The sequence below is a fragment of the Eretmochelys imbricata genome, chromosome 5 (genome assembly GCF_965152235.1).
Source record: "Eretmochelys imbricata isolate rEreImb1 chromosome 5, rEreImb1.hap1, whole genome shotgun sequence".
NCBI classification, from domain to species: Eukaryota; Metazoa; Chordata; order Testudines; family Cheloniidae; genus Eretmochelys; species Eretmochelys imbricata.
The window spans coordinates 135698729-135725148 of NC_135576.1; the positions used below are offsets into that span (position 1 = coordinate 135698729).

Sequence of the window (26420 nt, forward strand, 5' to 3'; positions counted from 1 at the left end):
AAGAAGAAGTGGGACCGCTAAAAACTGAGGATGGAGTGGAGGTCAAGGATAATCTAGGCATGGCCCAATATCTAAACAAATACTTTGCCTCAGTCTTTAATAAGACTAAAGAGGATCTTAGGGATAATGGTAGCATGATAAATGGGAATGAGGATATGGAGGTAGACATCACCATATCTGAGGTAGAAGCGAAACTCAAACAGCTTAATGGGACTAAATCAGGGGGCCCAGATAATCTTCATCCAAGAATATTAAAAGAATTGGCACAAGAAATTGCAAGCCCATTAGCAAGAATTTTTAATGAATCTGTAAACTCAGGGGTTGTACCGTATGATTGGAGGATTGCTAACATAGTTCCTATTTTTAAGAAAGGGAAAAAAAGTGATCCAAGTAATTATAGGCCTGTTAGTTTGACATCTGTAGTATGCAAGGTCTTGGAAAAAATTTTGAAGGAGAAGGTAGTTAAGGACATTGAAGTCAATGGTAAATGGGACAAAATACAACATGGTTTTACAAAAGGTAGATCGTGCCAAACCAACCTGATCTCCTTCTTTGAGAAAGTAACAGATTTTTTAGATAAAGGAAACGCAGTGGATCTAATTTACTTAGATTTTAGTAAGGCGTTTGATACGGTGCCACATGGGGAATTATTAGTTAAATTGGATAAGAGGGGCATCAATAGGAATATTGAAAGGTGGATAGGGAATTGGTTAAAGGGGAGACTACAACGGGTCCTACTGAAAGGTGAACTGTCAAGTTGGAGGGAGGTTACCAGTGGAGTTCCTCAGGGATCGGTTTTGGGACCAATCTTATTTAATCTTTTTATTACTGACCTGGGCACAAAAAGTGGGAGTGTGCTACTAAAGTTTGCAGATGATACAAAGCTGGGAGGTATTGCTAATTTAGAGAAGGACAGGGATACCCTACAGGAGGATCTGGATGACCTTGTAAACTGGAGTAATAGGAATAGGATGAAATTTAATAGTGAGAAGTGTAAGGTCATGCATTTAGGGATTAATAACAAGAATTTTAGTTATAAGCTAGGGACGCATCAACTAGAAGTAACGGAGGAGGAAAAGGACCTTGGAGTATTGGTTGATCATAGGATGACTATGAGCTGCCAATGTGATATGGCTGTGAAAAAAGCTAATGTCGTCTTGGGATGCATCAGGAGAGGTATTTCCAGTAGGGATAAGGAGGTTTTAGTACCGTTATATAAGGCACTGGTGAGACCTCACCTGGAGTACTGTGTGCAGTTCTGGTCTCCCATGTTTAAGAAGGATGAATTCAAACTGGAACAGGTACAGAGAAGGGCTACTAGGATGATCCGAGGAATGGAAAACTTGTCTTATGAAAGGAGACTCAGGGAGCTTGGCTTGTTTAGCCTAACTAAAAGAAGGCTGAGGGGAGATATGATTGCTCTCTATAAATATATCAGAGGGATAAATACCAGAGAGGGAGAGGAATTATTTAAACTCAGTACCAATGTGGACACAAGAACAAATGGATATAAACTGGCCACTAGGAAATTTAGATTAGAAATTAGACGAAGGTTTCTAACCATCAGAGGAGTGAAGTTTTGGAATAGCCTTCCGAGGGAAGTAGTGGGGGCAAAAGATCTATCTTGCTTTAAGATTAAACTCGATAAGTTTATGGAGGAGATGGTATGATGGGATAACATGGTTTTGGTAATTAAATATTCATGGTAAATAGGCCCAATGGCCTGTGATGGGTTTTAGATGGGGTAAGATCCAAGTTACCTGGGAAAGAATTTTCTGTAGTATCTGGCTGATGAATCTTGCCCATATGCTCAGGGTTTAGCTGATCGCCATATTTGGGGTCGGGAAGGAATTTTCCTCCAGGGCAGATTGGAAGAGGCCCTGGAGGTTTTTCGCCTTCCTCTGTAGCATGGGGCACGGGTCACTTGCTGGAGGATTCTCTGCTCCTTGAGGTCTTTAAACTACAATTTGAGGACTTCAATAGCACAGATATAGGTGTGAGGTTTTTTTTGTAGGAGTGGTGGGTGAAATTCTGTGGCCTGCGTTGTGCAGGAGGTCGGACTAGATGATCATAATGGTCCCTTCTGACCTAAATATCTATGAAAAAAGGTACTGTCGTCATCATGAATCGGTAGGAATATGAACAAGAGGCTGCTAGGCAGCTCTCCAACACCACTTTCTACAAGCCATTACCCTCTGATCCCATCTGCTCAAGAAACACCTTGAAAAAACACAAGCGCAAATCCGCACAGACACACTCCTAGAACCCCGATCAGAGGTATTCTATCTGCTACCCATAAACCTGGAAATCCTGGATGCCCCATCATCTCAGGCATTGGCACCCTGACAGCAGGATTGTCTGGCTATGTAGACTCCCTCCTCAGGCCCTACGCTATCAGCACTCCCAGCTATCTTCAAGACTCCACTGACTTCCTGAGGAAACTACAATCCATCGGTGATCTTCCTGAAAACACCATCCTGGCCACTATGGATATAGAAGCCCTCTACACCATCATTCCACACAAAGATGGACTACAAGCCGTCAGGAACAGTATTCCCGATAATGTCACGGCAAACCTGATAGCTGAACTTTGTGACTTTGTCCTCACCCATAACTAGTTCACATTTGGGGACAATGTATACCTTCAAATCAGCGGCACTGCTATGGGTACCCGCATGGCCCCACAATATGCCAACATGTTTATGGCTGACTTAGAACAACGCTTCCTCAGCTCTCGTCCCCTAATGCCCCAGCTCTACTTGCGCTATATTGATGACATCTTCATCATCTGGACCCATGGAAAAGAAGCCCTTGAGGAATTCCACCATGATTTCAACAATTTTCATCCCACCATCAACCTCAGCCTGGTCCAGTCCACACAAGAGATCCACTTCCTGGACACTACAGTGCTAATGAGCGATGGTCACATAAACACCACCCTATACCGGAAACCTACTGACCGCTATTCCTACCTACATGCCTCTAGCTTTCATCCAAACCATACCACACGATCCATTGCCTACAGCCAAGCTCTACGATATAACCACATTTGCTCCAACCCCTCAGACAGAGACAAACACCTATAAGATCTCTATCACGCATTCTTACAACTACAATACCCACCTGCTGAAGTGAAGAAACAGATTGACAGAGCCAGAAGAGTACCCAGAAGTCACCTACTCCAGGACAGGCCCAACAAAGAAAGCAACAAAACACCACTAGCCGTCACCTTCAGCCCCCAACTAAAATCTCTCCAGCACACCATCAAGGATCTACAACCTATCCTGAAGGACGACCCATCACTCTCACAGATCTTGGGAGACAGGCCAGTCCTTGCTTACAGACAGCCCCCAACCTGAAGCAAATACTCACCAGCAACTACACACCACACAACAAAAACACTAATCAAGGAACCTATCCTTGCAACAAAGCCCGATGCCAACTCTGTCCACATATCTATTCAGGGGACACCATCACAGGGCCTAATCACATCAGCCACACTATCAGAGGCTCATTCACCTGCACATCTACCAATGTGATCTATGCCATCATGTGCCAGCAATGCCCCTCTGCCATGTACATTGGCCAAACAGGACAGTCTCTACATAAAAGAATAAATGGACACAATTAAGATGTCGAGAATTATAACATTCAAAAACCAGTCAGAGAACACTTCAATCTCTCTGGTCACTCGATTACAGACCTAAAAGTCACAATATTACAACAAAAAAACTTCAAAAACAGACTCCAACAAGAGACTGCTGAATTGGAATTAATTTTCAAACTGGACACCATTAAATTAGGCTTATATAAAGACTGGGAGTGTGTCATAAATATAAAGGGAAGGGTAAACACCTTTAAAATTCCTCCTGGCCAGAGGAAAAACCCTTTCACCTGTACGGGGTTAAGAAGCTAGGATAACCTCGCTGGCAAAAATGACCAAAATGACCAATGAGGAGACAAGATACTTTCAAAAGCTGGAGTGGGGAGAAACAAAGGCTCTCTCTGTGTGTGTGATGCTTTTGCCAGGGACAGAACAGGAATGGAGTCTTAGAACTTAGTAAGTAATCTAGTTAGATATGCGTTAGATTCTGATTTCTTTAAATGGCTGATAAAATAAGCTGTGCTGAATGGAATGTAGATTCCTGTTTTTGTGTCTTTTTGTAACTTAAGTTTTTGCCTAGAGGGATTATCTATGTTTTGAATCTAATTATCCTGTAAGGTATTTACCATCCTGATTTTACAGAGGTGATTCTTTTACTTTTTCTTCTATTAAAATTCTTCTTTTAAGAATCTGAATGCTTTTTCATTGTTCTTAAGATCCAAGGGTTTGGGTCTGTGTTCACCTATGCAAATTGGTGAGGATTTTTATCAAACCTTCCCCAGGAAAGGGGGTGTAAGGTTTGGGAGGATTTTTGGGGGAAAGACGTTTCCAAACGGGCTCTTTCCCAGTTATATACCTGTTAGATGTTTGGTGGTGGCAGCGATAAAGTACAAGGGCAAAAGGTAAAATAGTTTGTACCTTGGGGAAGTTTTAACCTAAGCTGGTAAAAGTAAGCTTAGGAGGTTTTCATGCAGGTCCCCACATCTGTCCCCTAGAGTTCAGAGTGGGGAAGGAACCTTGACAGAGTGGATGTGTCATTATACAAAGTAAAACTATTTCCCCTTGTTTATTCCCCCCCCGCCCACACACGCACACTGTTCCTCACACGTTCTTTTCAACTGCTGGAAATGGTCCACCTTGATTATCACTACAAAAGAGTTTTTTTTGGTTTTGTTTTCCTCTTCTCTCCTGCTGGTAATAGCTCACCTTAACTGATCACTCTCATTATAGTGTGTATGGTAACACTTGTTTCATGTTCCATTGTTTCATGTTCTCTGTGTATATAAAATCATCCTACTGTATTTTCCACTGCATGCATCCGATGAAGTGGGCTGTAGCCCATGAAAGCTTATGCTCAAATAAATGTGTTCGTCTCTAAGGTGCCATAAGTCCTCCTGTTCTTTTTGTCTGTGTTGTTGTTGTTCTCTCAGCTGGAGAGACACAGAGAGCAGCAGGGTATGCTGTAAAGCTTGGACCAGGTAGGAAAAATCATCAGCATCATAGCTAGAAATCAGCCATTTGGAACCACAGATATGCAAGTAGAACAGGAAAAGTTTAGTTTAGACGTGATCAGGTTTATCTCTTTATTTTGGGCTTGTGGATTCCTCTGTGCTAAACACAGGTGATTTTGTAACCTTTAAGCTGGACCCCAAGAACGCCATTCTTGGTGCTGAATCCTTGCAGCTGCTCTTTTAATATCTAGCAACTGCCTGATTTGCCACATGTTCTTTCTTTCTTTCTTTCTTTCTTAATAAAATTTACCTTTTTAAAGAACATGCTTGGATTTCTGTGTCTTAAGAGGTCTGTGCACGTTTTTTCAGTTAGTTGGTGGCAACAGCGGATTTCTTTTTCTTTTCCTTTTCTCAGCTCTTCCCCGAAGGCCGGGGGCAAAGAGCTTGGGGGTACCCCACAGGAAGGAATTCCCAAGTACGCCTTCCTGGGCTCTCAAGGGGGTTCTGCACCTGGGTGGTGGCGGCATTTACCAACCCAAGGCCAGGGGGATCTGTAACCGTGGGAGTTTAATACAAGCCTGGAGTGGCCAGTATTAATTTTTAGAGACCTTGTGGATCCCCACCTTCTGCACTCGAAGTGCCTGAGTGGGGAATCAGCCTTGACAGCATCCCAGATGGGGAAGTTCCCCATTAGCTTGGCTCCCCAGACCAGGAGAGACCAGCCCAGGGCAGTATCCAAAGCCCAGTGATACTAATGCCCACAAGAAGAAAAGGAGGACTTGTGGCACCTTAGAGACTAACAAATTTATTTGAGCATAAGCTTTTGTGAGCTACAGCTCACTTTATTGGATGAATGCAGTGGATCCGATGAAGTGAGCTGTAGCTCACGAAAGCTTATGCTCTAATAAATTTGTTAGTCTCTAAGGTGCCACAAGTCCTCCTTTTCTTTTTGTGCATACAGACTAACAGGGCTGCTACTCTGAAACCTAAGGCCCACAGTGACTGTACTGCAGCATGGGGCAAACTTCACAAGCCCCAGAGCCTTGGTACCTCCTCTCCCCGCAAGAGGAGGAGACGAACCAAAAATAGTTCCCAGAAATGATGTAAACAGCCAAGTGACTTGCAAAAGCAGAGAAAATAAAGGGGTTAGGTCATCGTCTGCCTGTGCGTAGATCAGGGGGCAGAGCCAGGACTCCTGGGTTCTCTCCCTTGCTCCGGGAGAGAAGTGGGGTCTAGGGGGTAGATCGGGGATGGAGCCAGGACTCCTGGGTTCTCTCCCTTGCTCCGGGAGAGAAGTGGGGTCTAGCGGGGTAGAGTGGGGGCTGGAGCTAGGACTCCTGGGTTCTCTCCCTTGCTCCGGGAGAGAAGTGGGGTCTCGTGGGTAGATCGGGGCTGGAGCCAGGACTCCTGGGTTCTCTCCCTTGCTCCGGGAGAGACGTGGGGTCTAGGGGGGTAGATCAGGGGCTGGAGCCAGGACTCCTGGGTTCTCTCCCTTGCTCCGGGAGAGAAGTGGGGTCTAGTGGGTAGATCGGGGCTGGAGCCAGGACTCCTGGGTTCTCTCCCTTGCTCCGGGAGAGACGTGGGGTCTAGGGGGGTAGATCAGTGGCTGGAGCCAGGACTCCTGGGTTCTCTCCCTTGCTCCAGGAGAGAAGTGGGGTCTCGTGGGTAGATCAGGGGCTGGAGCCAGGACTCCTGGGTTCTCTCCCTTGCTCCAGGAGAGAAGTGGGGTCTAGTGGGTAGATCGGGGGCTGGAGCCAGGACTCCTGGGTTCTCTCCCTTGCTCCAGGAGAGAAGTGGGGTCTAGCGGGTAGATCGGGGGCTGGAGCCAGGACTCCTGGGTTCTCTCCCTTGCTCCGGGAGAGAAATGGGGTCTAGTGGGTAGATCGGGGGCTGGAGCCAGGACTCCTGGGTTCTCTCCCTAGACGTGCGGCTTCCAGGCCAAGTCGCGGCCTCTCTTGGCGCCTCTCTCCCCGGCCGCAGACGGGGCAGGGACGCTGTGGCGGGTCCGGGGTTCCTGCGGTCACTGCCCGCGCACGGAGCGCCCCGGGGCGGGGTTCATTCACTCCGTCCACACAGGGGTTCAAGGCCCGGGCCCGGCAGACACGGGCCCGGCCCCGCCAAGGCGCCGCGGGGGGGTCTCCGGCCGGGGGCTGCGGGGGTCGGACGGGAGGCGCTGACGGGGCCGGGGGCGGCGGGGATAACGGGGGGGGCTGGGAGCGCCCGGCCCGAGCTGTGCCCCCCCCTCACGCCGACCGCCCCCAGCAGGGGCAGCGGCCCCCGGCTCCAGCCCCGGGCGGGGACCGGCGGCCTCAGCGCACAGGGACCAGCGGGCTCCGGGGAGGCGGGGCCGGGCCGGGCGGAGCGAATCGCTGCCCCGGTCCCCGCAGCGCCAAACTCCCCGCCTCAGACTGTCCTGCCCCGCCGCGTTCTGCCCAGCGACCGGTGACGCAGGCGGGTCTGTGCGTCGCTATTGGCAGGATGTTCCCTCCCCCAGCCAATCCTTGGCGCGGGGCGGTTCCCTCGGGAGGGGGCGGGTCCCTGGGCCGAGCCCTGGCGCGCTGCAGGGGGGCGCTCCCGTGAGTGTCGGGGAGACCTCGGGCCGGGGGAGGGGGGAGCTGGGCCGGGGGGGGTCCGGGGAGGGGGGCAGCCGGGTGTCGGGGGGGACAGCCGGGCCGGGGGGGGTTCGGGGAGGGGGGAGCCGGGTGTCGGGGGGGACAGCCGGGCCGGGGGGGGTTCGGGGAGGGGGGAGCTGTGTGTCGGGGGGGACAGCCGGGCCGGGGGGGGTTCGGGGAGGGGGGAGCTGTGTGTCGGGGGGGGGGCAGCCGGGCCGGAGGGGGTTCGGGGAGGGGGGAGCCGGGTGTCGGGGGGGGCAGCCGGGACGGGGGAGGGGGGAGCTGGGTGTCGGGGGGGGCAGCCGGGCCGGGGGGAGTTCGGGGAGGGGGGAGCTGGGTGTCGGGGGGGGGGACAGCCGGGCCGGGAGGTGCCGGGGGGGGCAGTTCTGGGCTCTGCGTTCAGAGGTGTTGGGAGACCCCCCCGCTTCCCCCTCCCCGGCACTGAGCGGTCGCTGACAGGGATCGGTGACGTTGCTATAGTGACCGGGGGGGGGTCCTGGCCCCCTTGTGCCCGGCGCTGCCGGGGGCTGCGGGGACAATGTGCCGTGGGGGGCTGAGCGCCCCTGACCCGAGCGGTGACCCCGGCATCCAACGCCGACCGCCCCCAGCCGGGGGTGCGGCCCCGCTCGGACCGGCACCCATGGGTGCTGCACCCGCCAACAAGCCCCTCGCGGCCCCGTGAGGCTCCCGGGCTGCGGGGAGTCCCCGGGGCCAGGCGCTGCCCAGGCTGGGTCCCTGCTGCCTCTCCGGGCCGGCAGGGCTCTCAGACCCGCGTCCTGTGGGCAGAGCCGGGCTGAGGGTTAGTGGAGGGAGTATATTAACCCCCCAGATAGACCAGGGTTAAATGAAGGAAAAAGGCTTCTTGGATCTCTCCAACCTTTAATGGCTCCCAGACGGTCTTCACACTGGGTTTAACCCCAGTGCCTGGAACTCCGGAGTGTGGCTTGTCCTTGGCTCCCTACGGCTAACTTGTGTGAGCACCAGTCTAGTCACACCCACAGTCAGCAATGGCAATGGGTCATATCTGTAGTGGAAGCACATCTTTAGAGGTTTCAGAGTAGCAGCCGTGTTAGTCTGTATCCGCAAACAGGAAAGGAGGACTTGTGGCACCTTAGAGACTAACAAATTTATTAGAGCATAAGCTTTTGTGAGCTATAGCATCCAATGAAGTGAGCTGTAGCTCACGAAAGCTTATGCTCAAATAAATCTTTAGAGGTGTCATCCTAGGGAGGAGATGTTAACCCCCGCTCTGTCTCTGGCCGTGTGTTGGCGCCCCAAGGCGGGGAGAGTTTGGAGCCCCTGGATCTGTGCATTAATCAGGTCTTAGTTTGGGCATGAGCTCCTGTTGCAGAACAGCTACTGCATTTGTGCTGTTAGGATCTCCTGTAGCTGCCGAATAAAGAGTTTCCGGATCCCAACAGGGTGGGGTTAGGAGAGGGGAAGGCACATCCTGCTTTTCCAGGCATGGACTTGAATCTTCCTTGTTCCCTATGAGGCAGCAGCTCAGACCCTGGGAAGCTCAGCAGCCTGTATTGAGCTGGGTGAAGCTGTGGGGTGGGGTTGGGGTTGGGGTTTGCTTGAAGTGGTTTAAGGAGCATTGGTGCCCTTGTGTCACGTCAGTAATAGGCTTGGTTTGACCTAATAGACCTGTTTGACCTAAACAGGGTTAGGCCCCAGTGCAGCCTGGCCCTATAGGGTCACAGAATCATAGAAGATTAGGGTTGGAAGAGACCTCAGGAGGTCATCTAGTCCAACCCTCTGCTCAAAGCAGGACAAACCGCAACTAAATCATCCCAGGCAAGGCTTTGTCAAGCCAGGCCTTAAAAACCTCTAAGGATGGAGATTCCTCCACCTCCCTAGGTGACCCGTTTCAGTGTCTCACCACCCTCCTAGTGAAATAGTGTTTTCTAATATCCAGCCTAGACCTCCCCCATTGCAACTTGAGACCACTGCTCCTTGTTCTTTCATCTGCCACCACTGAGTACAGCTGAGCTCCATCCTTTTTGGAACCCCCATTCCGGTATTTGAAGGCTGCTATCAAATCCTCCCTTACTCTTCTCCTCTGCACACTAAATAAGCCCAGTTCCCTCAGCCTCTCCTCGTAAGTCATGTGCCTGAGCCCCCTAATCATTTTCAGTGCCCTCCACTGGACTCTTTGCAGTTTGTCCACATCCTTTCTGCAGGGGTGGGGGACAAAAACTGGCCACAGTACTCTAGATGTGGTCTTACCAGTGCCGAATAGAGGGGAATAATCTCTTCCCTCGATCTGCTGGCAATGCTCCTACTAATGCAGCCCAGTATGCTGGTAGCCTTCTTGGCAACAAGGGCACACTGTTGACTCATATCCAGCTTCTCGTCCACTGTAATCCCCAGGTCCTTTTCTGCAGAACTGCTGCTTAGCCAGTTGGTCCCCAGCCTTTAGTAGTGCTTGGGATTCTTCTGTCCTAAGTGCAGGACCCTGCACTTGTCCTTGTTGAACCTCATCAGATTTCTTTTGGCCCAATCCTCCAATGTGCCTAGGTCACTCTGTATCCTTTCCCTACCCTCCAGCATATCTATCTCTCCCTAGCTTAGTGTCATCCGCGAACTTTCTGAGGGTACAATTCATCCCATCATCCAGATTGTTAATAAAGATGTTGAACAAAACCGACCCCGGGGGCACTCTGCTTAATACCGGCTGCCAGCTAGACACTGAGCCATTGATCACTACCCATTGAGCCTGACGATCTAGCCAGCTTTCTATCCACCTTATAGTCCATTCATCCAATCCATACTTTTTAAACTTGCTGGCAAGAATATTGTGGGAGACCGTATCAAAAGGTTTGCTAAAGTCAAGATAGATCACATCCACCGCTTTCCCCATATCCACAGAGCCAGTTATCTCATCATAGAAGGCAATCAGGTTGGTCAGGCATGTCTTGCCCTTGGTGAATCCATGTTGACTGTTCCTGATCACCTTCCTCTCCTCCAAGTGCTTCAAAATAGAGTCCTTGAGGACTGAAGTGAGGCTGACTGGTCTGTAGTTCCCCATATGCTCTTTCTTCCCTTTTTTAAAGATGGGCACTGTATTTACCTTTTTCCAGTCGTCTGGCATCTCCCCTGATGGCCACAAGTTTTCAAAGATAATGGCCAATGACTCTGCAATCACATCAGCCAACTCTCTCAGCACCCTCGGATGCATTCGATCCAGCTCCATGGACTTGAGCATGTCCAGCTTTTCTAAATAGTCCTGTTCTTTCACCACTGATGGCTGCCCACCTCCTCCCCATACAGTACTGCCTAGTGCAGCAGTCTGGGAGCTGACCTTGTCTGTGAAGACCGAGGCAGAAAAAGCATTGAGTACTCCAGCTTTTTCCTCATCATCTCTCACTAGGTTGCCTCCCCCATTCAGTCAGGGTCCCACACAGTCCCTGACCTTCTTGTTGCTAACATACTTGAAGAAACCCTCCTTGTTACCCTTCATATCCCCTGCTAGCTGCATCTCCAATTGTGCTTTGGCCTTCCTGATTACATCCCTGCGTGCTTGAGAGTATTGTTATACTCCTCTTTAGTGATCTGTCCAAGTTTCTACTTCTTGTAAGCTTCCTTTTTGTATTTAAACTCACCAAAGATTTTCACTGTTAAGCCAAGCTGGTCACCTGCCATATTTGCCATTCTTTCTACACATCAGGCTGGTTTGTTCTTGTGCCCTCAATAAGAACAAACAGCCAGCCAGCACTCCTGGACTCCTTTCCCCCTCGTATTAGCCTCTCAGGGGATCCTGCCCATCAGTTCTCTGAGGGCGTCAAAGTCTCCTTTTCTCAAGTCCAGGGTCCGTATTTTGCTGCTTTCCTTTCTTCCTTTTGTCAGGAGCCTGAACTCGACCATCTCATGGTCACTGCTGCCCAGGTTGCCACCCACTTCTACTTCCCCTACCAATTCTTCCCTGTTTGTGAGCAGGTCAAGAGGAGCATGGCCCCTGGTTGGTTCCTACAGCACTTGTACCAGGAAGTTGTCCTCAACACTCTTCAGAAACTTCCTGGATTGTCTGTGCACTGCTGTATTGATCTCCCAGCAGATGTCAGGGTGACTGAAGTCTCTCATGAGAACCAGGGCCTGTGATCTGGAAACTTGTTAGTTGTCTACCTCATCCTCCTGGGCTGCGGGAAGGGTGGCCAGCACATCCCTCTGCCCGCACCGCTTCCCGCAGCCCCCATTGGCCTGGAGCAGCAAACTGCGGCCAGTGGGAGCCACGATTGGCCGAATCTGCGGACGCGGCAGGTAAACAAATCAGCCCGGCCCGCCAGGGGCTTTCTCTGAACAAGTGGCGGACTGGCTTTGAGAACCACTTGTCCATAGCACACACCCACCACGACATCACCCTTGTCGCTCTCTCCTCTAAACTTAACCTAAAGACTCTCAGCAGGCTTTCCATTAGAGAATGGAAAGTTACAGCAGTCTATCTGGGTCTCTCCAGAATCCAGAACTTTCTCTTTTGTCCCAGTCCAGAAGCTTCTCCTCCCTCCAACAGCCCACACTTAGCCCCCAGGGGCTCCTCCTTAGTCTTTTGTTCTTGTTCCTGCCAAACATTGTCACCTGGCCTCATCCTCAGCTCTTTGTTTTCCATCTGGTCACAGCTGGCTGGCTTTCTGCAGAGGATGGGTCATCCATGGTCATTAGTTGCTAGGTGCCAAATGTCTGGGCAGTTGTCTTCTGGGACTCCCCATCAGCATGGGACCCACACCCCAGTTAGTGAGGCATCAGTCACACCTGGATCTTTGCCGAGCAATTAATCCTTTCCCCCACCCTGTTAATCATGCAGCTCATAGGGGAAACTGAGGCACACACAATATTCATTATAAATTATGGGGAGATGTGGCTGATGAGTGATGCTGAGAGAGACCCAGTGATAGCTGGAGAAGGGGAATCAGCACTGGAGAGCTCAGAGAGCAGGGCCTGATGAACCCAAGTCCAGTGCATGGCCCTTTTGGAAAGTGGGAGAGCTGACCCAGGGCTGCTGGGTGAATGCAGAGGGGAGGGTGAGGAGACGGGGAGCAGAGGGTCGGATAGGCCATCGCTTTGGAAGCTGAAGTTACCGAGGATGAGTGTGTGAGGCTGGAAGGGAGAACCAGTTGTGGGGATCAGAGTGGCAGTGTATAATTCCCCTGAGCAGTGTCTGACGTCAGTGGGATGCTCACCGGTGTGAAGGGATCAGGGGTTCAGTCACTGAAGCACCAGGCCATTTGTCTGGGAGCTATCGCCCTTCCCCACCCCCTGCTTTGGCCCTGATTCTGCCTGTGGATCTGTGGGGTGAACCTGACTATAGGGATGGGTGATCAGCTTGTGAGCTCCATGGAGGAAGAGCCCGTGCAGTGACTGGCACAAGAGGGGGCCTGGTCCCTACAGGGGACATAACTTATTCACGCTGTGGCTGCACCGAAGTCCAGAGCAGACGGCGAAGAGTTACAAAGGGATCTCACAAAACTTGGTGACTGAGCAACAAAATGGCAGGTGAAAATCAGTGTGGATAAATGCAAAGTAATGCACATTGGAAAACATAATCTCAACTATACATATCAAATGATGGGATCTAAATTAGCTGGTACCACTCAAGAAAGAGATCTTGGAATCATTGTGGATAGTTCTCTGAAAACATCCATTCAATGTGCTGTGGCAGTCACAAAAGCAAACAGAATGTTGGGAATCATTAGGAAAGGGATAGATAATAAGAAAATACCATATTGCCTCTGTATAAATCCATCGGATGCCCACATCGTGGATGCTCTGTGCAGATGTGGTCACCCAATCAGGAAAATATCTATTGGAACTGGAAAAGGTACCAAAAAGGGCAACAAACATGATATGGGGTATAGAACAGCTTCCACAGGAGGAGAGATTAATAAGACTGGAACTTTTCAGCTTAGAAAAGAGGCGACTAAGGGGGCTCTGATTGGGGTCGATAAAGTCATGACGGTTGTGGAGAAAGTGAATAAGGAAGTGTTATTTACCCCCTTAACATAACACAAGAACTAGGGGTCACCAGATGAAATTAATAGGCACCAGGTTTAAAACAAATAAAAGGAAGTATTTCTTCATACAATGCACAGTCAACCTGTGGAACTCCTTGCCAGAGGATGTTGTAAAGGCCAAGAGTATAACAGGGTTCAAAAAAGAACTAGATAAGTTCATGGAGGACAGGTCCATCAATGGCTATTAGTCAGGATGTGCAGGGATGGTGTCCCTAGCCTCTGTTTGCCATAAGCTGGGAGTGGACGACAGGGGATGATCACTTGATGTTTGCCTGTTCTGTTCATTCCTTCTGGGGCACCTGGCGTAGGCCAATGTCAGAAGACAGGAGACTGAGCTAGATGGACCTTTGGTCTGACCCACTATGGCCGTTCTTATGTTCTTAATAAATTATGGTAAATTGTGTGCATAGCACAGGCCCTCGCTCCCACCTGCAGCTTGGACACATCCCCCCTGCCCTCCCCTCGTATCCCCTGCTTCAGCTTCTGCATCTCCTACAGCCCCAGCCTTTCTCCTGCTCCACCCTCCCACTCCTGCTCCTCACACCCCCCTCCAGCTCTGCTCTTCCTCCTGGGCCCCCTTTCCTTCTTCATACTCCCCTTCAGCCCCCCTGTGCCCACAGTACACTCTCCCTGTCTGCTCCCCTACTCCTCACAAGCTCCAGCCCCCCTCCCCTCTCTCCCTCATGCCCCCCCTCCAGCCTTGCCCCCCTTCTCCTCCTACCTCAATCCCTCTTTCTCCCTGGTCAGGCTGATCTGTGAGTCCTTTCCCAGGTCTCCCTCCCACAGGAGCGCTCCTGAGGGCTGGCGCCACCTCGTGTGTATTGCCAGGGACTCCCTGGCAGGGTCTGGTTGGGTCTGACCTCCCTGCCCCCAATCTTTCCCACCAGGCCTGCACTCCAGGCGCGCATTCCAGACAGTGCTGTCGGAGCCCGGCCCGGGGCTGCCCTGGTACAGCCGTGTTGGGTACGTGGACGATCAGGTCATCTATGTCTACAGCAGCGAGCAGGGCTGGCTCTAGGCACCAGCAAAACAAGCAGGTGCTCGGGGCGGCACATTTCGAGGGGCGGCATTCCGGCGCCGGCCATGCCGCCCCTCGAAATGTGCCCCCTCCGCCCTGCCTCCGCCTGCTCCCCTAAGCGCACTGCCGCCACTCCGCTTCTCCCCCCTCCCTTCCAGGCTTGCCGCGCGCCAAACAGCTGTTAAGGCGGGGGCGGGGGGGCACGAAAAAAAGCAGGGGTGGCCAACAATTTTTTTGCTTGGGGCGGCAAAAATCCTAGAGCCGGCCCTGCCCCCCAGCGCCTGCAGGAGCCAAGCCAGCCCCGGGAGAGCCACCGCCCTGGACTGGGCCAGGTCTTGAGTCTCCCAGCCCGAGGGGGCAGGAGGGAGCTGGGGCAGAGACTGACAGGGGCAGCAGGAGCAATGGGGGGAGGGCAGGGGGGTTCCCAGTTCCCAGCCTTGCCCAGCCCCATTCCTGCAACCCTCCGCCCTGGGGCAGTGACCCTCCTGGGGAGAAGAGGAGGGGCAGGGAGAGGAAAAGCCAGTTCCTGTCTCTGTCTGGTGCCCGTGCTGCTGGGGGGATGCGCTGCCCTGGGGACAGGGTTGTGGGGGGTCCCCCAGAGCGGCTCCCCCGATTCTGGGGCCGAACGGCTAGGCAGCAGTTCTGCGGAAAAGGACCTAGGGGTGACAGTGGATGAGAAGCTGGATATGAGTCAGCAGTGTGCCCTTGTTGCCAAGAAGGCCAATGGCATTTTGGGATGTATAAGTAGGGGCATAGCAAGCAGATCGAGGGACGTGATCGTTCCCCTCTATTTGACATTGGTGAGGCCTCATCTGGAGTACTGTGTCCAGTTTTGGGCCCCACACTACAAGAAGTATGTGGATAGATTGGAGAGAGTCCAGCGAAGGGCAACAAAAATGATTAGGGGTCTAGAACACATGACTTATGAGGAGAGGCTGAGGGAACTGGGATTGTTTAGCCTGCAGAAGAGAAGAATGAGGGGGGATTTGATAGCTGCTTTCAACTACCTGAAAGGGGGTTCCAAAGAAGATGGCTCTAGACTGTTCTCAATGGTAGCAGATGACAGAACGAGGAGTAATGGTCTCAAGTTGCAGTGGGGGAGGTTTAGATTGGATATTAGGAAAAACTTTTTCACTATGAGGGTGGTGAAACACTGGAATGCGTTACCTAGGGAGGTGGTAGAATCTCCTTCCTTAGAGGTTTTTAAGGTCAGGCTTGACAAAGCCCTGGCTGGGATGATTTAACTGGGAATTGGTCCTGCTTCGAGCAGGGGGTTGGACTAGATGACCTTCTGGGGTCCCTTCCAACCCTGATATTCTATGATTCTATGATTCTGCTCTTTGGCTGCACAATTTCATTCTTTTCAGTTATTTATAAAGTGCTGAAATTACCAGATTGACCTTGCGTCTGAGCCAGTCTGGCAGTGCCTATGTTCATCTACAGGGTAGAAAGTCTCTGTCCAGAGTGAAAAAGTGTTATCAACTTTTGAACTAATTCGGTAGCAGAAGGATTTAGGCTGGTAACTTCACATTTGACGCAGAGAGAATTACTAGGTCAGACATGCTCGTCTCTCAGCTCTGGTTAAAAATGACCTGTGATGTGTGTGTTTTCTGAGGGTTGAATAACTCCATTCTGCACACACACTGATTTCTTCTTCCATTTGATAAGTTTTGTTTGTTGACTTATTTCAGAGTAGCAGCCGTGTTAGTCTGTATTTGCAAAAAGAAAAGGAGGACTTGTGGCACCTTAGAGACTAACCAATTTATTTGAGCATAAGCTTTCGTGAGCTACAACTCACTTCATCGGATGCATAAAGTGGAAAGTACAGTGAGGAGATTTTATATACACACAGACCATGAAAAAATATACATTGTAAGGAGAGTGATCACTTAAGATGAGCTATTACCAGCAGGAGAGTGGGGTGGAGGGAGAGAAAACCTTTTGAAGTGATAATCAAGGTCGGCCATTTCCAGCACATTTCCAGAAGTTAACAAGAACATCTGAGGAACGAGGGGGGGGGGGGGAAGGAATAAACAAGGAGAAATAGTTTCGCTTAGTATAATGACTCAACCACTCCCAGTCTCTATTCAAGCCTAAGTTAATTGTATCCAATTTGCAAATTAATTCCAATTCAGCAGTCTCTCCTTGGAGTCTGTTTTCGAAGTTTTTTTGTTGAAGGATAGTCACTCTGAGGTCAGAAATCGAGTGACCAGAGAGATTGAAGTGTTCTCCGACTGGTTTATGAATGTTATAATTCTTGACATCTGATTTGTGTCCATTTATTCTTTTACGTAGAGACTGTCCAGTTTGTCCAATGTACATGGCAGAGGGGCATTGCTGGCACATGATGGCATATATCACATTGGTAGATGTGCAGGTGAACGAGCCTCTGATAGTGTGGCTGATGTGATTAGGCCCTATGATGGTGTCCCCTGAATAGATATGTGGGCACAGTTGGCAATGGGCTTTGTTCCAAGGATAGGTTCCTGGGTTAGTGGTTCTGTTGTGTGGTGTGTGGTTGCTGGTGAGTATTTGCTTCAGGTTGGGGGGCTGTCTGTAGGCAAGGACTGGCCTGTCTCCCAAGATTTGTGAGAGTGATGGATCGTCCTTCAGGATAGGTTGTAGATCCTTGATAATGCATTGGAGAGGTTTTAGTTGGGGGCTGAAGGTGACGGCTGGTGGCGTTCTGTTATTTTCTTTGTTGGGCCTGTCCTGTAGCAGGTGACTTCTGGGTACTCTTCTGGCTCTGTCAATCTGTTTCTTCACTTCAGCAGGTGGGTATTGTAGTTGTAAGAATGCTTGATAGGGATCTTGTAGGTGCTTGTCTCTGTCTGAGGGGTTGGAGCAAATGCAGTTGTATCGCAGAGCTTGGCTAAAAGAAAAGGAGTACTTGTGACACCTTATTTGAGCATGAGCTTTCGTGAGCTACAGCTCACTTCATCGGATTCATCTACAGCTTGGCTGTAGACAATGGATCGTGTGGTGTGGTCTGGGTGAAAGCTAGAGGCATGTAGGTAGGAATAGCGGTCAGTAGGTTTCCGGTATAAGGTGGTGTTTATGTGACCATCGCTTATTAGCACTGTAGTGTCCAGGAAGTGGATCTCTTGTGTGGACTGGTCCAGGCTGAGGTTGATGGTGGGATGGAAATTGTTGAAATCATGGTGGAATTCCTCAAGGGCTTCTTTTCCATGGGTCCAGATGATGATGATGTCATCAATATAGCACAAGTAGAGTAGGGGCATTAGTGGACGAGAGCTGAGGAAGCGTTGTTCTAAGTCAGCCATACAAATGTTGGCATACTGTGGGGCCATGCGGGTACCCATAGCAGTGCCGCTGATTTGAAGGTATACATTGTCCCCAAATGTGAAATAGTTATGGGTGAGGACAAAGTCACAAAGTTCAGCCACCAGGTTTGCCGTGACATTATCGGGGATAGTGTTCCTGACGGCTTGTAGTCCATCTTTGTGTGGAATGTTGGTGTAGAGGGCTTCTACATCCATAGTGGCCAGGATGGTGTTTTCAGGAAGGTCACCGATGGATTGTAGTTTCCTCAGGAAGTCAGTGGTGTCTTGAAGATAGCTGGGAGTGCTGGTAGCGTAGGGCCTGAGGAGGGAGTCTACATAGCCAGACAATCCTGCTGTCAGGGTGCCAATGTCTGAGATGATGGGGCGCCCAGGAGTTCCAGGTTTATGGATCTTGGGTAGCAGATAGAATATCCCAGGTCGGGATTCCAGGGGTGTGTCTGTGTGGATTTGTTCTTGTGCTTTTTCAGGGAGTTTCTTGAGCAGATGGTGTAGTTTCTTTTGGTAACCCTCAGTGGGATCAGAGGGTAATGGCTTGTAGAAAGTGGTGTTGGAGAGCTGCTGAGCAGCCTCTTGTTCATATTCTGACCTGTTCATGATGACAACAGCACCTCCTTTGTCAGCCTTTTTGATTATGATGTCAGAGTTGTTTCTGAGGCTGAGGATGGCATTGTGTTCTGCACGGCTGAGGTTATGGGGCAAGTGATGCTGCTTTTACACAATTTCAGCCCGTACACGTCGGTGGAAGCACTCTATGTAGAAGTCCAGTCTGCTGTTTCGACCTTCAGTAGGAGTCCACGCAGAATCCTTCTTTTTGTAGTGTTGGTAGGAAGGTCTCTGTGGATTACTATGTTGTTCAGAGGTGTGTTGGAAATATTCCTTCAGCCCCCAACTAAAACCTCTCCAACGCATTATCAAGGATCTACAACCTATCCTGAAGGACGGTCCATCACTCTCACAAATCTTGGGAGACAGACCAGTCCTTGCCTACAGACAGCCCCCCAACCTGAAGCAAATACTCACCAGCAACCACACACCACACAACAGAACCACTAACCCAGGATCCTATCCTTGGAACAAAGCCCGTTGCCAACTGTGCCCACATATCTATTCAGGGGACACCATCACAGGGCCTAATCACATCAGCTACACTATCAGAGGCTCGTTCACCTGCACATCTACCAATGTGATATATGCCATCATGTGCCAGCAATGCCCCTCTGCCATGTACATTGGACAAACTGGACAGTCTCTACATAAAAGAATAAATGGACACAAATCAGATGTCAAGAACTATAACATTCATAAACTAGGTTTCAGAGTAGCAGCCGTGTTAGTCTGTATTCGCAAAAAGAAAAGGAGTACTTGTGGCACCTTAGAGACTAACCAATTTATTTGAGCATAAGCTTTCGTGAGCTACAGCTCACTTCATCGGATGCATAAAAGTTGAAAATGCAGTGAGGATGTTTTTATACCCACAGACCATAAAAAAATGAGTGTCTATCACTTCAAAAGGTTTTCTCTCCCCCCACCCCACTCTCCTGCTGGTAATAGCTTATCTAAAGTGATCAGTCTCCTTACAATGTGTATGATAATCAAGGTGGGCCATTTCCAGCACAAATCCAGGGTTTAACAAGAACGTCTGAGGAACGGGGGGACGGGGGGGACGGGGGGGGGTGTAGGAAAAAACGGGGAAATAGGTTACCTTGCATAATGACTTAGCCACTCCCAGTCTCTCAGAGAACACTTCAATCTCTCTGATCACTCGATTTCTGACCTCAAAGTGACTATCCTTCAACAAAAAAACTTTGAAAACAGACTCCAATGAGAGACTGCTGAATTGGAATTAAATTTGCAAATTGGATACAATTAACTTAGGCTTGAATAGAGACTGGGAGTGGTTGAGTCATTGAGTTCCTCAGATGTTCTTGTTAACTCCTGGAAATGTGCTGGAAATGGCCCACCTTGATTATCACTTCAAAAGGTTTTCTCTCCCTCCACCCCACTCTCCTGCTGGTCATAGCTCATCGTAAGTGATCACTCTCCTTACAAAGTGTATTTTGTCATGGTCTGTGTGTATATAAAATCTCCTCACTGTACTTTCCACTTTATGCATCCGATGAAGTGAGCTGTAGCTCACGAAAGCTTATGCTCAAATAAATTGGTTAGTCTCTAAGGTGCCACAAGTCCTCCTTTTCTTTTTGTTGACTTAGGATCTGATTTTGCCAAACACTTCCTTTCTTTAGCCATCTGAGTGGTCTCATTGACTTTATTAAATCAGTGTTTCTGGCCAGGTTCATAAATGTCTCACAGATTTATTCCTGGTGACAGGGCAGAGTCTGTTCTATAATCAAATGACCAAACCCTGGAACTTTAATTACAAGACCCTAAAAGTACATTCCTAAATCCATATTGAGGCAGCGGAATAAGTGTCCTGGTTATCGATAGCTCTGGACACTCGGAACCAAACCCCATTGCTGCAGGCTCCGCATTTTTGAAACTCAGGCCACTTACTGAGATAACTGAATGTTGGGCCCTAACTTGATGCTCATTTGTTTGCTTGACCCCAAGTAGGAGTTCCAATTTCCAGACCTGACATGATCTCCTGGCTGGAGTGAAGGGAGAAGCTGTGGGTCTCCAATCTCCAGGGAGAGGAGGAAACAGAGATACTGACAGATGCCCACAGAAGTAAGGAATTGGCAAAAGTGTCTCAGAAACCTTTTTACATTCTCATGACAAATGCCACTCCTGAGTTTTCACCGGTTCTGTGTGCCTATGTAGAAACAAAAAGAACAGGAGTACTTGTGGCACCTTAGAGACTAACCAATTTATTTGACCATAAGCTTTTGTGAGCTAGAGCTCACTTCATCGGATGCGTTCATTGGAAAATGCATCCGATGAAGTGAGCTGTAGCTCACGAAAGCTTATGCTCAAATAAATTGGTTAGTCTCTAAGATGCCACAAGTCCTCCTTTTCTTTTTGCGAATACAGACGAACACGGCTGCTACTCTGAAACCTATGTAGAAACAAACACTCTCCTCCATATTCAGATGGGAATGAGGTGGCAGAATTGGTTCCCTTCTTTCTCTCCTCTGGGAAAGGATTTGGGGGCAGTTGTTTGGTTTGTTTCTCCTTTCCTACTCCCCTTTGTGATGTCCCCTTTTTTCTGCATCTCAGTGGGTGACTCCAAACCGGATTCTCTCTCTGTCCCAGCAGGTGATGGGACGGTGAGTGAGACCGAGGAAGAGAACCTCAGCTGGGAGTCCTGAGCAGGTGGAACCACACAGGACAGTTTGGGAAGATCCAAGGTGAATATTTCCCAGTGACCACGGATGGGAAAAACATTAAGACTCAGCCCAGGCCACAGAGGCGACAGGGAAAAGAGCCAAGGCCGAGACAGGGTGAACCAGCTCACCGGAGCAGAGGAGTTGGAAAAATCAAAGAAACTGCTCAGCTGACAATCCCCACTGGAGATAGACCCAATAAGTTTGGTGACTCTGGGAAAAGCTTCCCTGGGAGTTCAGCCCATATTACTCCGCAGACAGTCCACATGGGGAAAAAACCCTACAGATGTGCTGAGTGCGGGAAAAGCTTCTCTCAGAGTACTACGCTCATTAACCATCAGAGAATCCACACCGGAGAAACACCCTATACATGTCTGATCTGTGGGAAAAGCTTCCGATACAGTTCAGTCCTTGCTACGCATCAGAGAAAACACACTGGAGAGAAACCTTATAAATGTCCTGAGTGTCAAAAAACATTCAGTGGCAGTGGAAACTTTAACAGGCATCGGAAGATGCACACAGGAGAGAAGCCCTTCAAATGCACCGAGTGCGGGAAAAGCTTCAGAGAGGGCTACCACCTTGTTTCACATCAGAGAATGCACATGGGAGAGAGACCCTATGGATGCCCTGACTGTGGGAAACACTTCTCTGACACTGCTGGACTCATTATCCATCAGAGAATCCACACAGGAGAGAAGCCCTATACATGCCCCAAGTGTGGGATCAGCTTTGTTCAGCCCTCACAACTTGTTAGACACCAGAGAATCCACACAGGAGAAAAGCCCTATAAATGCGTGACCTGTGGGAAAAGCTTCAGTGATAAATCACTTTTAAATCAACACCAGAGAATCCACACAGGAGAAAAACCCTATACATGTCTGACCTGTGGGAAAAGCTTCCGATACAGTTCAGCTTTTACCACACATCAGAGAAAACACACTGGAGAGAAACCTTATAAATGTCCTGAGTGCGGGAAAAGCTTCAGTAACATCACAACCTTTAACGGTCATCGGAAGATACACACAGGAGAGAAGCCCTTCAAATGCTGTGATTGTGGGAAAAGCTTCAGGAGGCGCCCAGACCTTAATACACATCAGAGAACTCACACAGGAGAGAAACCCTATAAATGCCTGACGTGTGGGAAAACATACCGGTGTAGCTCACACCTTTCTAAACATCAGAGAATCCACACAAACAAGAAATCTTTGAAGTGCCCTGACTAGGGAAGGGCCAAGTGAATAACGTCTTTGCCAATTCCCATGAACCTCAGAGCGTCCGGCGAGGCTGGAGTGGCTGTGTAATGGGGGTATGCAATGGTTATAAAGCAGAGAATAAAATCACATTCCTGGAACAGAGTCGGCTAGAGCAAGAGGCTGGGATAAAGTTCCCACATTGTGATGGGATTTGATTATGATTTTTCAAGATGCTCTGAACATCCTCTGATCAACTCCTGCATTTAAGTTAATTCCCCACAATTTGTCAGTTCAGGCCATAGTCTAGGAGCAGGTTGGATTCCTCATTGATGCTAAGCTCTCACATAGCAGGATCTGCAAGTAATGGTCTCTATCATCTCCCCTTGGCTAGGAGATGCTGTTCCTTCCTGGCAGACAAAAATCCAGTTACTTACAGCTTTGTCACTCCTCAGTAGGGCTGCAGCAATGTGATCTGCCTGGCCATGAAATCATCGGTGTGGGGGGATCTTCAGCTAGTGCAGAATGCTGCAGTGCATCTTCTCTGCAACACAAGCTCCTGTGAGCATATCACGCCTGTCTTCCACTCCCTGCATGGCCTGCCCACCAAATACCAAATTGTGTTCAAGATCTTGGTCCTTATCTTCAAGGTGCTCCATGGCCTGGGCCCGGTTTATTTAAAACACTTCCTAAAGCTCTGTGAAGAAGACCATAGACAGCAACTTTGCATCTCTAGGACATTGAAACTGTACAAAATAAGGGTAAAGTTTATTTGTGCGGAGACAAAACTGCCTTGATGGAAAGACTCAGACAGTGGAATGAACTCCCCCAGGAGCTAAAGACCATCACCAACCTGACCACCTTCTGCTCCTGATGTAAGCCACATTTCTTTGACTTTGCCTTCTGTAGTATAAATATATATCAACACATATACTTACTGCCACAAACAAAAGCTACCATAACAGAACTCTTCACTGTACAACTTCTCCCCCAGGAAATGATGAGAGAATGAACATATGACAGAAGGCTGCTTACTGCACTACTGAAAGGTGCTCACATACTGTGGGGATGAGCCTGGTGTAAGCATCCACACAGAACAGAATTCTGCTGCCGTGCAGCTACAGTCTTATTCTCTGTAATTTAGCATCACACACTCATCGAGGCTTAGGGCTGAAGAGACCTCAGGAGGTATCTAGTCCAAGTTCCAGTGTTCCCTCTAATTTTCTGCACTCATGTGCAGAATGAATCTTGTTTTGTGACACCAACATGGAAGTGATGTGTGACAGATCACCTCCATATTGGTGCACACACAGGCGCCAACTTTCGTTGGCACTGGTGGGTGCTCACGCGCTCTGCCCCCTCCCTGCCCCTATTGGATCCCTCCCCAAATCCCTGTCCTGGCCTTGCCTCTTCCCCAAGCACACCACGTTCCTCCTCCTTCCTCCCAGCGCTTGCGCCGCGAAACAGCTGGTTCCCGGCGCAAGCACTGGGAGGGTGTGGGGAGAAGCAGGATGCGGTGGCCCTCTCAGGGGAGGAGGCGGAGGCTGGGAGGGGGACGGGGGGACTGGAGCTGGGGGAGGGGCAGGTTGGGGAGCTGCAGGTGGGTGCTCTGCACCCACCAATTTTTCCCCGTGGGTGCTTCAGCCCCGGATCGCACAGAGAGTCGGCATCTATGGGTGCACTTTTCAAAATTAATGGGGTGGGGCTGAGGGGTTTATTTGGTGTGTGGGAGGGGACTCCAGGCTAGGGCAGAGGGTTGGAGTGTGGGGGTGAGGGCTCTGGCTGGGAGCGAGGGCTCTGGGGTAGGGCTGGGGATGAGGGATTCAGGGTGCAGGAGGGGGGCTCAGGGCTGGGGCAGAGGGTTGATGTGAGGTGAAGGCTCTGGCTATAACAAAAATATATAACTACACCAGCCAAATAAGATTTACCAGAAACCATAAACTATTCAGCCCCAGTTTCAAAATGTGAGTTAAATTGTCTTGCTTTCAGACCCTATTTGTATAGAAATTGCATTAAAGCACAAGTGTACGTGAATTGAAAATTTATACGTTTTATATAGGATCAAAGAGACTGTTGTATTGGGACCAGTTGGCTTTTACCATTTACTTTCCCAACTTCTCTATCCCTTGCAGTCTGTCTTCCACCTACTCTTTCTGCTCAGGTTGCTTTCAACAAAAGGGAAGAGTAATTTTCTCTTAATTCGGTTGCCTTGAGTGATGTCGCCTTCTCGTTTGAAAACACAAGGCAAAGAACAGTTCTTGGTTTTGTTTTGGTGTTTCTCCTACCTGTCCACATTTTCATCAGCACTCTTTGGGAGCTCCTCTTCTTAGGGTGGATAAAAATCACAACTTTAAAATTTTTATTTAAATTATGACATTTAAATGTAGGATTTTTTTGAAAATTTAAATCAAATTTCTTATTTACATATTGCTAGTTCTTCTCTTCCATTTTATGGTCTTAAATTGTCAAAGTGGATGTTTTCTATTTGTTTGTTTTTTTAGTTTCCTAAGTGTTAATAACCCCACCCCAGCCTCCTGCCCTGAGCCCCCTCCTGCATTCCAACCCCCTCATCGCCAGCCGTATCCCAGCGCCCGCACCCCCAGTCAGCACCCTCACCACCTGCAGCCCCCTCCTTCACTCTGAACCCTGTATTTTTCACCATACCCTGGAGCCTAGGAGGCCCACAAAATCTAATAGCTCTGGGACCCCAGAAGAGTTAATCTGGCCCTGGGTGCAGACAGGCTGCGTTGGGGCTAAGGCCAGAGGACTCCCCCAAGCCCTCTCCCCGCCAGCAGCATGGTGCTCCAGGGGAAGAGGCCTCTCCGTCATCGCTGGCAGCAACGAGGTCTGAGGGAAGGGGCCTGTCTCTCCCTGCCAGGCGCTGGCAACATGGAGCTCCAGGGGAAGGGGCCTCTCTCCCTGCCAGGCCCTGGCAACATGGAGCTTCAGGGGAAGGGGCCTCTCTCCCTGTCAGGCGCTGGCAACATGGAGCTCCAGGGGAAGGGGCCTCTCTCCCTGCCAGGCGCTGGCAACATGGAGCTCCAGGGGAAGGGGCCTCTCTCCCTGCCAGGCGCTGGCAACATGGATCTCTGGGGGAAGGGGCCTCTCTCCCCCTGCCGGCAGCAGTGAGCTCTGGGGCCGGGAGAGAGGCCTGCAGTAGCCCTTCAAGCCCCAACTGGCTCCCCTCTCACCTCCCTCTCTCCAGGCCCCTGCTGCGTGTCCCTTTATAGCTGCTGCGTGACCATGCGGCTGAGAGGGAACTTAGACTCCAACCCCCTGCTCAAAGCAAGACCAACCCCAACTAAATCATCCCAGCCAGGGCTTTGTCAAGCCGGGCCTTAAGAACCTTAAAGGAAGGAGATTCCACCACCTCCCTAAGGAACCCATTCCAGTGCTTCACCACCCTCATGCTGAAATAGTGTTTCCTGATATCCAACCTAGACCTCCCACCACTGCAACTTGAGACCATTACTCCATGTTCTCTCATGTGCAGCCACTAAAAACAGCTGAGCTCCATCCTCTTCAGGTAGTTGAAGGCTACTATCAAATCCTCCCGCATTCTTCTCCTCTGCAGACTAAATAAGCCCAGATCCCTCAGCCTCTCCTCATAAATCATGTGCCCCAGCCCCCTAATAATTTTTGTTGCCCTCCGTTGGACTCTCTCCAATTTGTCCAAATCCTTTCTGTAGTGGGGGGGACGGACCAAAACTGGACTCAATACTCCAGGTGTGGTCTCACCAGTGCCGAATAGAGAGGAATAATCACTTCCCTCGACCTGCTGGCAGTGCTCCTACTAATTCAGCCCAGTATGCTGGTAGCCTTTGTGGCAACAAGGGCACGCTGTTGACTCAATTCCAGCTTCTCGTCCACTGTAATCCCCAGGTCCCTTTGTGCAGAACTGCTGCTTAGCCAGTCGGTCGCCAGCCTGTAGCAGTGCATGGGATTCTTTCG

The 26420-nt window shown here is 49.9% G+C and overlaps 1 protein-coding gene across 4 annotated transcripts in view; it reads left to right on the forward strand.

Annotated features, from left to right (window-relative positions):
• LOC144265360 (class I histocompatibility antigen, F10 alpha chain-like) overlaps positions 1-26420 on the forward strand; it is a 343097-nt gene that overhangs the window by 105672 nt on the left and 211005 nt on the right. The window contains exons 1-2 of one of the 4 annotated variants that reach the window (XM_077817992.1): positions 7589-7631; positions 21212-24143. The exons of 2 other annotated variants lie outside the window; for them this stretch is intronic. In XM_077817992.1, the coding sequence (XP_077674118.1) occupies positions 21546-22502 (957 nt within the window). In that variant the 5' untranslated portion in view covers positions 7589-7631; positions 21212-21545 and the 3' untranslated portion in view covers positions 22503-24143. Of the gene's footprint in view, positions 1-7588; positions 7632-21211; positions 24144-26420 lie in introns of those variants that run through there. One more of the 4 variants, XM_077817993.1, reaches the window with a different exon arrangement.